Source organism: Gobio gobio, assembly GCF_949357685.1.
Source record: "Gobio gobio genome assembly, chromosome: 16".
NCBI lineage: Eukaryota > Metazoa > Chordata > Actinopteri > Cypriniformes > Gobionidae > Gobio > Gobio gobio.
Genome location: NC_137109.1, coordinates 10,008,285 through 10,026,476, shown reverse-complemented (window position 1 = coordinate 10,026,476; position 18,192 = coordinate 10,008,285). Strand labels below are relative to the sequence as shown.

The following is an 18,192-nucleotide window of genomic DNA, read 5'->3' as shown; positions in this document are numbered from 1 at the left end:
TTCCTTTTTTAGCAACGCTTAAATATGAGTAAGTCCCATAGCTCGTTCTGGGTCGACATTTCATTCAGTAACATTAGGCAGTTTTGATTTATGTGATGTTTAATGTTGATGATCACGTTATTTTACATATGCATCTGCTTACATACGATCGCTTGTTTTTTTTTGTGTCTTCTTCGTCTGTGTTTTGATCAGGAGATTCTGTACTCGTATAACACAGGGTATGGGGTAAGCAAAAAAAAAAAAAATTTGAGTTATTTTTCCCCAAAACAAGACAAAAACTTTTGCTTGTCTAATAAATGCTTCTTAATGTAAGATTTTTTAGATATTTGGACTGAAAACAAGACAAAAATACTAAGTAAGAAAAGCTTTTTTTGCAGTGTAATCTACCAAAGAGTAACAAATAAAACAAAATTACAGCTTCTGCATTTCCCCCCTCCCCATATACAGATAACCATATACACATCGTAATGGATTATGAAGTCAGTACTCAATAAACATTTGTAGTAAGTGTTTTTAAATACTCCCTGATAACTTTGGGAAAAAACTCCCTGAGTTACTTAAACAACTGAGGTCTAATTGTACCACCTGACTGCTGCAGATTCATTTCGCTGTTGATAGTGCTGCCAGAGAAACACATACAGTGAGGAAAATAAGTATTTGAACACCCTGCTATTTTGCAAGTTCTCCCACTTAGAAATCATGGAGGGGTCTGAAATTGTCATTGTAGGTGCATGTCCACTGTGAGAGACATAATCTAAAAAAAAAAAATCCAGAAATCACAATGTATGATTTTTTAACTATTTATTTGTATGATACAGCTGCAAATAAGTATTTGAACACCTGTCTATCAGCTAGAATTCTGACCCTCAAAGACCTGTTAGTCTGCCTTTAAAATGTCCACCTCCACTCCATTTATTATCCTAAATTAGATGCACCTGTTTGAGGTCGTTAGCTGCATAAAGACACCTGTCCACCCCATACAATCAGTAAGAATCCAACTAATAACATGGCCAAGACCAAAGAGCTGTCCAAAGACACTAGAGACAAAATTGTACACCTCCCCAAGGCTGGAAAGGGCTAGGGGGAAATTGCCAAGCAGCTTGGTGAAAAAAGGTCCACTGTTGGAGCAATCATTAGAAAATGGAAGAAGCTAAACATGACTGTCAATCTCCCTCGGACTGGGGCTCCATGCAAGATCTCACCTCGTGGGGTCTCAATGATCCTAAGAAAGGTGAGAAATCAGCCCAGAACTACACGGGAGGAGCTGGTCAATGACCTGAAAAGAGCTGGGACCACCGTTTCCAAGGTTACTGTTGGTAATACACTAAGACGTCATGGTTTGAAATCATGCATGGCACGGAAGGTTCCCCTGCTTAAACCAGCACATGACCAGGCACATGTTTTTGGAGGAAGAAGAATGATGAGTACCATCCCAAGAACACCATCCCTACTGTGAAGCATGGGGGTGTTTTTCTGCACATGGGACAGGGAAACTGCACTGTATTAAGGAGTGGATGACCGGGGCCATGTATTGTGAGATTTTGGGGAACAACCTCCTTCCCTCAGTTAGAGCATTGAAGATGGGTCGAGGTTGGGTCTTCCAACAGGACAATGACCCGAAGCACACAGCCAGGATAACCAAGGAGTGGCTCTGTAAGAAGCATATCAAGGTTCTGGCGTGGCCTCCCATAGTATTTTTTTCCCTACTATGGTAGTCAATGGTTGCTCTTTCTGCTTTGTTACACACATTCTTTAAAATATCTTCTTTTGTGTTCTGCAGAACAAAGAAACTCATACAGGTTTGGAACAACTTGAGGGTGACTAAATGATGACAGAATTTTCATTTTTGGGTGAACTATCCCTTTAAAGGCACAGTATGTAAGCTTCGCCACTAGAGGTTGCTTATTCAAAACAAAGCTGAAGCTTGATGACGCTGTGAATGAGCGTAAAATCATGGAAGTTGTAGTCTTGACTTTTCACCTCCACCGCCAATGGAAAGGAATCCAACTGACTCGGGTAGAAATCATGTTCATGAATGAGTGGATGTATTAAAGTTTTGTTAACGTACGGTAGGATGAAGCAGAGAGCCCTTGGGAGTGAATGCTAATGAGAGAGACTTGCGCAAAACACAGTTCTCTGAGCTTTTATTCTGCTAATGCCGAATTTACAATACTGTAAATATGACCCTATTTACTGTCAAAATGCACATTTAAGTTAGAAGTATGAGTCAGAGTATCACAAACTCATAAAATATCTTGTTTGATACACTTATATGAACTTGCATAAAATGATACCCTCAGGTGCACACTGGAGACTCTTTTATGAGTATGTCTTTGTAAATGTTTTCACAAGCCTTTTGGCAGTCAATGGACAGTTGCCAGGCAATATCCGAATGTTAAATTGAGTGGAACGAAGCATTGTTGAATCATTTTAAAATCAAGAGACTCGCTTTCAGAGAGCGTCTGTAAGTGTGTGTGTCCCGTATCAGCAGATGTTCTGTCTAGCTCTAGTGACTGTCATTGAGGGTTCACCGTCAGCACACATGGTGTGTGAACGCAGTGACAGCGACAGAGGACGATGATGTCACATATTTAAAGATAAGTGTTAAAGTGTAATAAAAATGATCCATTTTGACATCATCAGGAAGAAAAAGCCACAATGACATCAGTCAAAAGGAGATTGTTTAAACGTAATCTTAATTTCTTTAGGTTTTTACCTCTTTCACTATCCAAGTAATTCAAATCTGTAATTGATTTAACAGTCCAACATGATGATTTTTGCAACACTGTTTTTGAACTGAATTGAATCAACATTGGCTGCTTTAGCTGAATTGATCTATAATCAATGAACTTTACACAGTTATTGAAAAGAACTCAACACTGAATTGAGCTGAATATGAACACTATAGAGTGCATTAGTGTTCTCCTCCTTTTTCAGCGGTGCTGGTTCCGGAAGTATTTTTTCCATTCATTTTCTCCCATAGGAATTTTAAAAAGTCTTAAATAGTTATATGCCATGAACAAAGCCAATCAGCTACAAGGTGAATCACAACACTACAAACTTTGATTTGAAGCAAAACAGTTTTTGAAAATCAGACAAAAAGCCAAAGGTACAAGACTGAGTACTTAAAAGCTTTAGTGAGGGAAAGAACTACAATCCCATGAAGCATTGCAAACAGCCTAATCAAATGAAAAACAATGGAGAAATATAAAACTACTCATTTACAAATGTATATTTTTTTCATATATATAGGCTATACACAGATAAGTCATAAGATTATGACCACTGATTGGTCCCCCTTCTGCTGTCAAAACAGCCCTGACCAGTCAAGGCTTGGACTCCACTGGCGGCTGAAGGTGTCCTGTTGTATCTGGCACTAAGATACTAGCAGCAGATCCTTTAAGTCCTGTAAGTTGTGAGGTGGATTGGACTTGTTTGTTCAGCACATCCCACAGATGCACGATTGGATTGAGATCTGGAGAATTTGGAGGCCAAGGCAACACCTCAAATTCATTGTTGTGCTCCTCAAACCATTCCTGAAGCATTTTTGCTTTGTGGCAGGACACATTATCCTGCTGAAAGAGCCACAGCCACCAGGGAACAATGCTTAGGTAGGTGGTACATGTCAAAATAACATCCACATGGATTGCAGGACCCAAGGTTTTCCAGCAGAACATTGCCCACAGCATCACACTGCCTCCACCGGCTTGCTTTCTGACCACACGGGCCAGCCTTCGCTCCCCACATGCATCAATGAGTCTTGGCTGCCCATGACCCTGTCGTCGGTTCCCCACAGTTCCTTCCTTGGAGCACTTTTGATAGAGACTGACCACTGCAGACCGGGAACACCCCACAAAAGCTGCATTTTTGGAGATGCTCTGACCCAGTCGTCTAGCCATCACAATTTGGCCGTTGTCAAACTCGCTCAAATCCTTATGCTTGCCCATTTTTCCTGCTTCTAACACATCAACTTTGACGGCAAAATGTTCACTTGCTGCCTAATACAGTGGGGCAAAAAAGTATTTAGTCAGCCACCAATTGTGCAAGTTCTCCCACTTAAAAAGATGAGAGAGGCCTGTAATTTTCATCATAGGTACACTTCAACTATGAGAGACAGAATGAGAAAATAAATCCACAAAATCACATTTTTAATTAATTTATTTGCAAATTTTGGTGGAAAATAGGTATTTGGTCACCTACAAAAAAGCAAGATTTCTGGCTCTCACAGACCTGTAACTTCTTCTTTAAGAGGTTCCTCTGTCCTCCACTCGTTACCTGTATTAATGGCACCTGTTTTAACTCATTATCAGTATAAACGACACCTGTCCACAACCTCAAACAGTCAGACTGCAAACTCCACTATGGCCAAGACCAAAGCGCTGTCAAAGGACACCAGAAACAAAATTGTAGACCTGCACCAGGCTGGGAAGACTGAATCTGCAATAGGTAAGCAGCTTAGTGTGAAGAAATCAACTGTGGGAGCAATTATTAGAAAATGGAAGACATACAAGACCACTGATAATCTCCCTCGATCTGGGGCTCCTGGAAAGATCTCACCCCGTGGGGTCAAAATGATCACAAGAACGGTGAGCAAAAATCCCAGAACCACACGGGGGGACCTAGTGAAGGACCTGCAGAGAGCTGGGACCAAAGTAACAAAGGCTACCATCAGTAACACACTACGCCGCCAGGGACTCAAATCCTGCAGTGCCAGATGTGTCCCCCTGCTTAAGCCAGTACATGTCCGGGCCCGTCTGAAGTTTGCTAGAGAGCATTTGGATGATCCAGAAGAGGATTGGGAGAATGTCATAGGGTCAGATGAAACCAAAATATAACTTTTTGGTAAAAACTCAACTTGTCGTGTTTGGAGGAGAAAGAGCTGAGTTGCATCCAAAGAACACCACACCTACTGTGAAGCATGGGGGTGGAAACATCATGGGGCTGTTTTTCTGTAAAGGGACCAGGATGACTGATCTGTGTAAAGGAAAGAATGAATGGGGCCATGTATCGTGAGATTTTGAGTAAAAACTTCCTTCCATCAGCAAGGGCATTGAAGATGAAACGTGGCTGGGTCTTTCAGCATGACAATGATCCCAAACACACCGCCCGGGTAACGAAGGAGTTTTCGTAAGAAGCATTTCAAGGTCCTGGAGTGGCTTAGCCAGTCTCCAGATCTCAACCCCATAGAAAATCTTTGGAGGGAGTTGAAAATCCGTGTTGTCCAGCGACAGCCCCAAAACATCACTGCTCTAGAGGAGATCTGCATGGAGGAATGGGCCAAACTACCAGCAACAGTGTGTAAAAACCTTGTGGAGACTTACAGAAAACGCTCTGTCATTGCCAACAAAGGGTGTATAACAAAGTATTGAGACGAACTTTTGTTATTGACAAAATGCTTATTTTCCACCATAATTTGCAAATAAATTCTTTAAAAATCAGACAATGTGCTTTTCTGGATTTTTTTTCTCATTCTGTCTCGCATAGTTGAAGTGTACCTATGATGAAAATTACAGGCCTCTCTCATCTTTTTAAGTGGTAAAACTTGCACAATTGGTGGCTGACTAAATACTTTTTTTACCCCACTAAATACCCCACTGTATATCCCACCCACTAACAGGTGCCGTGATGAAGAGATAATCAGTGTTATTCACTTCACCTGTCATAATGTTATGCCTGATCATATTATATAAGTATTTTGAGAGCGTAGAGAGATTGACTACTATTACATCATTAGTAGGCTATTTTTAACGGGAGTGGGTGGAGCTAATGACGTGTTGCTTTTTCGACTCTCTGATTAGTGTAATGTCCTGTAGTGCATCATGGTTAATGTAGTTTTTCATCAGGAATTCCGTTGTTAAATATGCTTATTTTTGCCGTTTACAACTGTGACAATGAGTGCTTACCAGGAAGTATGTCGCGCAGCGAGTTCTTGGGACTTATTTATTTTTTTCCGAATGGAGAAAATGAATGGCACTCTGTTGTCATCTGTAGAGCTGCACTTACCAGAGGAATATGAATTCAGGAATTTTCCAGTTCATTACAACTAAAACAAGGAATGCCACAGTCATGGATCAATCTGAGGGAATGCCGTGAAACAGCACAATCCCCTTTGAACCACAATCAGACACACCATGAGCGCGCGCCGCCCGCTCGTATTAAACTGCCACACATCATGTCAGACAAACAAAACAATGGCTTGATTTCCTGGACACATCAGCGAGGGCTCGGGCTGTAGATGCCATGGTTACCGTCACCCTCGAGACTCTTTGCTTGTTATTCTGTCATTTATACAGCCAGCAGCCCCAGTATCAATATCTCCTGGCTCAGACGTCCTGACAGTGTGATAAAATACCTGTCGCAGGTGTCAAGCGATGGCTTCTTGAAGACACAATCTTCACGCATGGCAAATATTATAGAACGACCCGTTATATGTTGAGCGGTGACACTAATGGAATGGGGATGTTACCGTGGAGACGAGCACGACCTCATCCATGGCTTATAATGGAAGTTGCCGGATAATGTCAGAATGGAACATTATATAGCCTAGTAATAACCACAGACTCCTGAAGCTCGTTTGTGTAATATTCACGATTCATGGCGTATCTTCCTGAGGAAAACTACATTTGTTTGTACTTTAGTGCTAGTTTGTGTAATCAAGTTTTATATCAGAGCGTCTATACAGATTCTGATTTACTGTTTAGCTGCGAGCTCTGAATGTAATGAGCACTTGGGGAAATTTCATGTTTAATTTAGTTGACATTCGTCTTCTATTCCAGAGCGTGCTGATAATATTCACAGAGGGAATTCAATATGAAAAAAGGTCATTTCCGAACTGAGCCAATTAAAAAAATCGAATTTTAGCTATAAATGGTGCAATATGCCCGCGTCCTTTTATTTTCCTTGCATGCACAGGTGAATATTCTGTACAGATTGAATCACACAAAACATTTCCAGGTCATATGCTGTAAATGAATAAGTACAAAGAGGCCTGCTTTTACACACAGAGAAAAGGGGTGTCCAAACTGTACCTTTAGGGGTACAACAGCTTGTCGCTGGGGCAGTATTACAATGACGTCTTTGTATCTTTTTGTGGTAAACAAAAAAAGGTACAATGATGTCCTTTTAATGCCCCAGCAATTTGGACATCCCTTTTCTCTGTGTGTAGGACTATTCAGTTTTCTGCATTGTTACACTACTTCACACATTTAAGTTTTATGTGTGTGTATGTATATATATATATATATATATATATATATATATATATATATATATATATATATATATATATATATATATATATATATATATATATATATATATATATATACACACTCACCTAAAGGATTATTAGGAACACCTGTTCAATTTCTCATTAATGCAATTATCTAATCAACCAATCACATGGCAGTTGCTTCAATGCATTTAGGGGTGTGGTCCTGGTCAAGACAATCTCCTGAACTCCAAACTGAATGTCAGAATGGGAAAGAAAGGTGATTTAAGCAATTTTGAGCGTGGCATGGTTGTTGGTGCCAGACGGGCCGGTCTGAGTATTTCACAATCTGCTCAGTTACTGGGATTTTCATGCACAACCATTTCTAGGGTTTACAAAGAATGGTGTGAAAAGGGAAAAACATCCAGTATGCGGCAGTCCTGTGGGCAAAAATGTCTTGTTGATGCTAGAGGTCAGAGGAGAATGGGCCGACTGATTCAAGCTGATAGAAGAGCAACTTTGACTGAAATAACCACTCGTTACAACCGAGGTATGCAGCAAAGCATTTGTGAAGCCACAACACGCACAACCTTGAGGCGGATGGGCTACAACAGCAGAAGACCCCACCGGGTACCACTCATCTCCACTACAAATAGGAAAAAGAGGCTACAATTTACACAAGCTCACCAAAATTGGACAGTTGAAGACTGGAAAAATGTTGCCTGGTCTGATGAGTCTTGATTTCTGTTGAGACATTCAGATGGTAGAGTCAGAATTTGGCGTAAACAGAATGAGAACATGGATCCATCATGCCTTGTTACCACTGTGCAGGCTGGTGGTGGTGTAATGGTGTGGGGGATGTTTTCTTGGCACACTTTAGGCCCCTTAGTGCCAATTGGGCATCGTTTAAATGCACAGATGTACATCCCACAAATCTCCATCAACTGCAAGATGCTGTCCTATCAATATGGGCCAACATTTCTAAAGAATGCTTTCAGCACCTTGTTGAATCAATGCCACGTAGAATTAAGGCAGTTCTGAAGGCGAAAGGGGGTCAAACACAGTATTAGTATGGTGTTCCTATATATATATATATATATATATATATATATATATATATAGAGAGAGAGAGAGAGAGAGAGAGAGAGAGAGAGAGAGAGAGAGAGAGAGAGAGAGAGAGAGAGAGAGAGAGAGAGAGAATACAATTTTAAAGCTACAATATTTTTGCATTTCCTGTACGTGTATGAAAGATGTCCAATTGAATAAATGCACAGTCAAACTAAGACCATTTAAAACTTTTAATTTTAGTTATAAATAGCACAATATTTTGCTCAGTCATGTGTTTCCTTGTACAAGTGACAAACAAACTTTCTGTGTTTTTAATTAATTTACCATTAGTGAAACAAAAATTAATACATTCAGATAAATCTACACTCTTACTGTAAAACTATTAAAGGTGTACATGTCATGTAAACACTCTCTTTCTCTGACATTAGTCTTTGTGAGCAAGAGTTTTATACAGGCAAAATCTTCAATAAAAGTCTACAAATACTCTAGTGTGTGTATGTGTGTGTGTGTGTGTGTGTGTGTGTGTGTGTGTGTGTGTGTGTGTGTGCATCTACGTGTGCATGTGTGCGTGCATGCGTGCGTGTGTGTGATCCAAAACCTACGTTATGAGGACAAAATGTGTGTGTGCACTGTAAAAAAAATCAGGTCTCCAATAGAAATTTTTCTAGTGACTGATCACATCTAAATTTTTTAGTTGGCCAAATTGAATTTCTGTTAATTAAATTGCATCAATTCACAGAAATTCAATTTGGCCAACTGAAAAATTTAGATGTGATCAGTCACTAGAAAATTTTCAATTGGAGACCAGAAATTTTTTTACAGTGTGTGTGTGCAAGCGTATGTGTGTGTTGGTGTGTGAATCTCACAAAACCTGACAAGAGGATGTCTGAATCATTTACCATACACCAAAATCAAAAGAAAAAAATGTATCCTATGAATCCTATTCTGCACATTAAAATTCAAAATATATTAAATTGAAATATATTACAATATAAATAATTTTAATTAAAATATACATAAAAAAAGCTTTATAAATAAAGGTGTTGCTTACTCCAAAATCAAAATAAATAAAATATTGCACAATAAAATTCAAAATATATTAAACTGAAATATATTAAAATATATATAAAATGAATTAAAATATATTAAAAATACTAAAATGCCCAGGTGCCATACACCAAAATAAAAAGAAAACAATTTAACATCATATTTTTCATTCAAAATATAATTTATTTTTCTTTATGTTTTTATTTTTTGTGAGATTCGCGTGTGTGTGTGTGTGTGTGTGTTAATTAGACGGCCTGTACGTTAAAGAGGAAATTATGTTTATGTACATTCTCTGTGTTACTGCCCATTTCACTCATACTTAAATGATCAAAACATTTTGATATGAAATCATGTCATAAATGGCAACATCACAGTGTTTTCATCAACTGTTTTCCTTTTCTCTGTATATTTCTCTCCTGCGAGATACGATCTCAGAACAGGAAATGACTCTTAAGGGAGGTGATATCCCAGAATGCACTGCATACCTGCTGTGAGCCCTCGTTTAGTCTCTGTTTGTCTGTTTTCCCTCATCTCTCACTCTCTATTCTGGACGATGCTCAGTATCTGAGTGAATTCTGTACAGAGTTCAACAGAAGTCTTTTCCCGTTCACTCACTTCCTCCAGAAAGGGTTGAATCAAACCAACCCGCTCCGAGATGAATGACATCATCACAACATTCAATTCGTCTCATGATGTCATCCAATCAGTCTGGGGAACTAAAGCGGTTTCACTACTCTTTTTTTTTTTTGCTTCAATGTTGCAACATCCATTATTTACTAACATTATAAATGTCTGAATGTGATTCACTTGATCAAGTGTAAAAAATAAAAGTACATTTTACAAGAAAATACTATTTTAGTCTTTCTACTTCAGATTTTCATGTTTAATACTATGGGCCCTATTTTAACGATCTGAGCACATGGTCTGAAGCTCATGGCGCAGATTCACTTAGGGCGTGTCCGAATCCACTTATGCTAGTTTAATGACGGAACATTTTTTCGGCGCGACAGGTGCATGGTCTAAAAGTGTTGTACTGAGTCATGGGTGTGTTTTGGGCGTAAAGTGCAATAAACCAATCAGAATCTCATCTCCCATTCCCTTTAAAAGCCAGTTGCGCTCGCACCATGACGGATTCGCTGTTTACATGGAGGAATTTGCGAGCAGAAAGACTGAACGCTTCTCCAGAGAGGAATACTTATATTTTATATATTTAAAAATGTTTGTGTGCTGCTGCGCGTCCCTGTGTGTGTAATAAGCCGAGTCAGGGCTCAACATTAACGCTTGTCCGGGACAAGTGGATTTTTTGAAGGGGCAAGTGAAAGAGAATTTTACTTGCCTAACCAGACAAAGATCCTGATTAAAATGTCAATAACAAAAAATAACTAGGGAATCACCAAAACTTTTATAGCTTTATAGCTCAATGTGGATTGAAGGAGCTGTTCCGCTGGGTCCTAAAGTCAGTTTCTCTTCAGAATGCATTCAGATACACATGTAGACATTATTAAAAAAAAAAAATTTGCAATCAGTTTTAGCATTTTAAGTTTGAATTTTCTAAGTGAAGCATTCCTTGCATTCCATTCATTCCTATGGGGGGCAAATTGACCCGTGAGAGAAGGATTTGTTACTTTTTTAAATTTCAAGAACAAGGCACGTCCACACGAAGCGAGAGCTTTCCCTATCCAATCTTTATTTTTTCTCGTTTCATGCAATATCTGCGTACACACGAGAGCATGAAAACGGCTCATAAGAATGTAGTAAACATGCCAGGCCAGTGTGTGGCGCTGTAATTCTGCCACAGAAATAAACTAAAAACGGAGAAGAAGAGTTGTGGTTAGAAGGGGTAAAGCAACGGTCGGAAGTGAGGCAAAATCTCATGATAAAATAACAATAAATAAATGTGCTACTTACCAGATGTGTTTTATTAACGCATACACCTACCCCAACCCTAAACCTACCATTACAATAATGCAAATACAGTAATTAAATGACGCGATATTGATGTGCGCATGCCCAGTTCCCATAGTTGTTTCCCTTCTAGTCTCGCCCCGCGCAGGACGTGGTGTGATGACATCACCGTTTCACAAAATATACGGATTGGCTGTACACACGAAAACGCAAAGGTGTCGTTTTCAGATTTATCCACTCTAAAATATCTAAAAATATCGGTTTCATGCTCCCAAAACGCCAGATCTGTATGGACGAAGCGCTGATACGGTAACAAATGTTTAACGTATACAGCTAAACGTGTCTCTGTGTGGACGGGGCCCAAAACTCCTTGAATCGACAAAAGTCCTAAGGTCTTGGACCACTTCGATGAACACGGTGATCACTTCTGTGATTTTCAGGTTGGTCTAACAGGATATATTTCCAGAAAATGAATCAAGTTATCAAACACTTCACAGTCTTCACTACATATGTTATAAATTAAATAGATGAATCCTTATTAAACCTACAAAAGTTATTCAACCAATAGCAGTGTCTTTGATTATCCTTAATGACAGACAGCAGCAGGTTTATTAGGCTGCTGTCACTTTAAGAGCTGAAGCACTTGGCACTGATCTGACACGCATCACATTTTCTCACAATTGTTTACGTTCATTTAAGACTTCATTTAACTCATTTAAGATTGTTTTAAGATTGGGCTTGCGAGCATACTCGACAAAACTGGCATTTTGGCATAGTTTTATGTGGTTTTGTCCATTAAAACACTGTCTGGAGGGGCTTAAATATTTTTAAGGCATTAAACTGAAAAAACGAATTGCATGCGTTTTGAATTTTGACAGCCCTACGTTAAGTGACACTTGATTTGATATTCTGTGACTGATGAATGACATTCAGACATTTTTAAGTGTCCAGATACTTTTCCAGAAAAGTCTCTCTCTCCGTCTGTCTGTCTGTCTGTCTTTCTGTCTGTCTGTCTGTCTGTCTGTCTGTCTGTCTGTCTGTCTCAAGGTTGTTTCTTAGCGTTCCTGCCGAACTTGTCACTGAGTTGTTGAATGAGGTCAGCCAGTTCTCCAGTTGTCTGAGATTTCTCTTCCAGAAGCTCGTAGCGCAGACTGGAGATGTCCTGCTTTATTTCCTTCAGTTCACCTGTAACACACACACACACACACACACACACACACACACACACACACACACACACACACACACACACACACACACACACACACACACACACACACACACACACACACACACACACACAAAGCTCGATTTAGTTTGACACATGATTTGAGGTGACCAAAAATAAGATGCTTCTGCTTATAAAACACACACAGGACGTGCGGGTGAAATAAAAGCAGACGGCACAGTGAATCTACTGGGTTTTTACCTTCATTGACTTCATCATTCTCTCTGTCGACCTGAGCCTTCAAAACATAGCGCTTAATCAAACGCTTCATTATCTTCTGTTAGACAGATATGAGGGAGAAGGATATTGTCATTTTAACATGATCAAAATGAACTCTGGTCAGTCTCACATGGTTTGTTGTGTCTCTCACCTGATATCGTGTGGGGTTTTTGATGGGTTTCTTGAAGGTGTTCTCCTCTCGGCTCCTGACATTTGCTCGATGACGATCAGCCTGAAAAAAAAACACCAAACTGATGTGCATCACAGGTGTATTTCTATCAGTTATTTTATCTATCCAATCACATTCATAATGCATGACTACTTTGAGCCTTCATAATGTGAAATGTTTTTGCACTGACTGATTCATTTGTTATGAGTAACAAGATTTTTTGTTATGTTTCGTTCTGTGTGCATCATAAAGGAGAAAATATTCAAAAGAGATGAAGATAGCTGGATATGTAACATGTATATAAAACATTTTTGCATTTTTGCAAACATTTTGCTTGAATTTTCAGCAAAAATAACTACATCATAATATACACCGATCAGGCATAACATTATGACCCTGAATAACACTGATTATCTCTTCATCACAGCACCTGATGGTGGGATATAATAGGCAGCAAGTGAACATTTTGCCCTCAAAGTTGATGTGTTAGAAGGAAAAATGGGCAAGCGTAAAGTTTTGAGCGAGTTTGACAAGTGTCAAATTGTGATGGCTAAACTGCAGCTCTTGTGGGGTGCTCAAATTGCTCAAGAAGTTAATGCTGGTTCTGATAGAAAGGTGTCAGAATACACAGTGCATCGCAGTTTTGTTGCGTATGGAGCTGCATAGCTGCAGACCGGTCAGGGTGCCCATGCTGACCCCTGTCCACCGCCGAAAGCACCAACAGTGGGCAAGTACGCATCAGAACTGGACCACAGAGCAATGGAAGAAGGTGGCCTGGTCTGATGAATCACGTTTTCTTTTACATCATGTGGATGGCCGGGTGCGTGTGCGTCGCTTACCTGGGGAACACATGGCACCAGGATGCACTATGGGAAGAAGGCAAGCCGGGGGAGGCAGTGTGATGCTTTGGGCAATGTTCTGCTGGGAAACCTTGGGTCCTGCCATCCATGTGTTACTTTGTACTTTGACACGCATCACCAACCTAAGCATTGTTACAGACCATGTACACCCTTTCATGGAAATGGTATTCCCTGGTGGCTGTGGCTCTTTCAGCAGATAATGCGGCACAAAGCAAAAAATGCTTCAGGAATGGTTTGAGGAGCACAACAACGAGTTTGAGGTGTTGACTTGGCCTCCAAATTCCCCAGATCTCAATCCAATGGAGCATCTGTGGGATGTGCTGAACAAACAAGTCCGATCCATGGAGGCCCCACCTCGCAACTTACAGGACTTAAAGGATCTGCTGCTAACATCTTGGTGCCAGATACCACAGCACAACTTCAGAGGTCCAGTGGAGTCCATGCCTCGACGGGTCAGGGCTGTTTTGACAGCAAAACGGGGACCAACATAATATTCAGGTCCTAATGTTATGCCTGATCGGTATATATATATATATATATACAGTGGGTAAGTTCATTTTTTTCTCATTAAGAAAAAAAAAACTTTAAAAAAAGGGTCTGAATACTTAGGACCATGTGATATTTCAGTTTTTCTTTTTTAATAAATCTGCTAAAATGTCAACAATTCTGTGTTTTTCTGTCAATATGGGGTGCTTTGTGTACATTAATGAGAAAAAAAAATACTTCAATGATTTTAGCAAATGACTGCAATATAACAAAGAGTGAAAAATGTAAGGGGGTCTGAATACTTTCCGTACCCACTGTACAGTATATATATATATATACACACATATATACTTTCTACAATTATTTCTACCGTATAAATGACATATTATATATTTTAATTATAAACTATTTATTTTATAATATAGAATCTAGTTCCATCCTGCACTCTGTGTCTCAGTGTCTTCTGCATTAGTTCTCTACAGACGTCTGCTGACCCGGCACTTCAGAAGCTCCCGGAGGTAAAACACTGCGAGCATCTCATACATGTAATATCAGATTTCAGTCTTCTGTTCTTTAAATGATACTTGATTGAGTCTCACTGTCAAGATCATTTCCATTTAAAAGATTTTAATCAAAGTCTGCAAAACTGAGCTGTCAGTGGTTGGATTAAACCAGACAAATTACTTCTACAGTGAACATTTGTTAAGTGAAAATAATATGTAAGTACCCTGATTTGCATACTTTTAGTTTGTTAGCATGTGTTTTACCTTCAGCCGTGAATTGAGCATGCCCATCTCTAGCTCGTTGTCATGCCGATGACCTTTGCCCTTACACAGACGTATAAGGCAGGACTTAACTCGGACGATCAGGTAATAGAAGGATTTCGGGGTGGGCACCAGGTTAAACGGAACAGGCAACGTCCGGCCCTCATCGAAATACGACAACCAGAGTTTAGCACGAGCAAACTTCCACTCCACATCAGCGTCTTCCTGCAGAGACCCAGAGATTTAACAAAAACATCAAGACATAAATCATATCATTCATTTAGTGAGGTTGCCACTTCCATAATGTGTTCCCTGAAGTATTTCAGTGTGAAACAACAAAGCACATTAATATTTGATTTTGCCTGAGCTTCAGCAGTCTGGCAATCTGGATTACATAATCAAATTACAAATATTGCATATTCCCAAATTATTTTGTCAGCCAAATCCATTTGACCTCAAATATTTACTTAATGCATCCCTGAGATTTTAAAGTAAAAATGTCAATAATTTATCAACACATTTGCATGTTTACAGTTCTGTCATATTGACATGCATTGTATATAATTTATATCTATAATATATAATATTATTTATATTGTATAAGAAATGTACATAAAAAATACAGTTGTTATACAATTATTTCTACTATTTAAAATTATATATATATATATATATATATATATATATATATATATATATATATATATATATACATACATGCAATTATTTCTACAGTTTAAATTACACATTAATTATTTAAATTATATATAATTTATATCTATAATATTACTTAAATTGAATAAGAAATGTACATTATAAATACATTTGTTTATAATGAATGAATGAACAAATGAATTCACAATTATTTCTACAATTTAAATTACACATTATTTATTTAAATTATATATAATGCATATCTATAATATATAATATTACTTATATTGTATAAGAAGTGTACATTTTATATATATATTTTTTAGTGTCCAAGTGTTTATTTTGATTGTTTTAATTTTGATGATTTAATGATTTAATTATGATTACATATTTACTCACAAACCCCCTGCAGTTTAGTAATGTTCAATGCACGTCATGTCGTTGATAAAAAGAAAATTATTTTCTTTTTTTCGCATTGTATATCATCATGGAATAAAATAATTAAGTCTGTCATAAACGAGATGACGTGTACGTGTGCGTACCTCTATTTCCTGGTAGGAGCTGTTGATCATGGCGATCAGCATGTTGAGAAGAACCACCACCATCGTGACGTTATAAACCCCATACAGAACGTAACCGATGTTCTCAATGAACTTATGATCATACTTCAGAACCACAGAAATCACCTCCGAGAGCCCAAATATGGACCAGAACAGAGTCTTGAAGCTCTCCTCAACCCTGTCAACACACACACACACACAGATCAGAGGAAAACGTTATTGCTCAGATGATGCGCTCACAAATGAATGGAGTTCATTTTTTATTTGTTTTTCCTCAAATTATATTCATGTTTTGGTTCAAAACTTCTATTTTGTTTTAAAACTAATCAAAAATACTTCCCCAAAGACAAAACCATAAAAAGTTAAAATATTTTTGGTAACACTTTACAAAAGGTCCCAAAGTTAAAGTTAGTTCATGCATTAACTAACTGTAACTAATAGTGAGCAATACATTTGTTAAAATATGTATTCATCTTTATTAATATTAAAATGAATATTAATAATTGATGTTTTTCTATGCAGTGTTATTTTATAGTTTTCAGACAAACAGACCAAAAATGGTTTAAACCAGAAACCTTGATTCTCAGTTAGACCAGCATAAAAATACGCTCATATACTTCAAATATAGACACTTTTAGGGGTTCTATCTTGGGACCATTTTATAGATTTGGTTTTAAAGGGGTCATCAAATTTTCCTTTTGACATATAATAGGTCATTATACTATAAGAATATCCTGCAAGTTTCAGAGCTGAAAACTTCCTTATTAGTCCAAAAACAGCTTTATTGTAACCAATCCCAGAGAACGACTCATTGTGGAATGTGAATCTGGTGAAAGAACGCCTCTACAGAAGAAGATCAACGCCTACTCCATCATTGCAATGTTAGCCCCGCCCACTGGTGTGTTAGTGAGATGACGAGGAGAGAAGAGCGATTCAGGATGGACTACAAATAACATTTCCTTCCAAAGGATCCTAATGTTATTTATTTTCAACAATGTGAATGTCTCAGTTGAGCATTATTTATTTATATTCTGTGTTTCACTGTGGATTCTTTGGTAAATCAGTCGCAATTTCGGCGCAGGCTTTGCAAACAGACTTTTATGATACGGACTCGACAGTAATGCCGCAACATGTAATTTACTGTGTTAATTCTAATGGCTGATCTGTGGCCAGTGATTTCTGGTAATGATTCATGTACAGTCAGATGTTCTTTGTTGTGTGTCAGTAAATCAAACCAGTGACTAAACGGTCATCTTCACATTGTGTCTCTTAGTAGGATGAAAATAATCAGTTATTTAAACTGCGATTCAATTATATATAGAAAGCGATTAAAGAACGCTCCCTTTACTGGAGCTGTCAATCAAACAGTGCGAATTTATCAGTGATTGAGTTCTGGACTCGAGCCAAAACTCCCGTAATAATCAACAAATCTCTTATTTACATTGTGTTTGCACTGTTAGTTATGATTAGGGTATGGAAATCCGGTTCCAATATGGTACCGGTACCTATATAACCGGTATGTAGCCTACCGGACCGAATCTGAATGCAGATTTCTGTGCCTCATTTCGGTGCCACTTAAAGAGCACCTATCATGGCATTTAAAATGTTCCAAATATTGTTTTAGAAGTCCCCAACAACAGTTTTGCATGCATGCAATGACAAAAAAGACTTTAGTTTTCTTATAATATGCATTTATTTTTACCTGTTTTGACAGCGATTCTCAAATGATTCCTTTAGTGATTCACTTTTCAAAACCCCGCCTTTACGTGGCGCTAATCTGCGGTGATTGGTCCGATGACCCAGTCAGTTGTGATTGGTATAGTCTGTGCAGATATTTTCGGAAACGGAACGCCCATCAAAGTCTTATAGTGACAGTAATTTGTTAATATGTGTCAGGAGTTATGAATATGAAAACCGCGTCTGCACCGTTTGATTGTAATATGAGCCTCAGCTGATCTCATTCATAAAAAAACTCCTCTATTCTCCTCACGAAGACTCGCGACAAATCGACATCCCTCAGGG

At 38.5% G+C, this 18,192-nt stretch overlaps 1 protein-coding gene across 1 annotated transcript in view; it reads right to left on the bottom strand.

Moving 5' to 3' along the window:
- Positions 1 to 12,272: 12,272 nt before the first annotated feature.
- Positions 12,273 to 18,192, bottom strand: part of trpc7b (transient receptor potential cation channel, subfamily C, member 7b) — a gene marked incomplete at both ends in the record, with an annotated part of 117,159 nt that continues 111,239 nt past the window's right edge. Inside the window, 5 exons of the mRNA XM_079838163.1 lie at positions 12,273 to 12,415; positions 12,660 to 12,735; positions 12,829 to 12,909; positions 14,960 to 15,181; positions 16,153 to 16,348. Of these exons, the coding sequence (XP_079694289.1) occupies positions 12,273 to 12,415; positions 12,660 to 12,735; positions 12,829 to 12,909; positions 14,960 to 15,181; positions 16,153 to 16,348 (718 nt within the window). The remainder of the gene's footprint in view (positions 12,416 to 12,659; positions 12,736 to 12,828; positions 12,910 to 14,959; positions 15,182 to 16,152; positions 16,349 to 18,192) is intronic.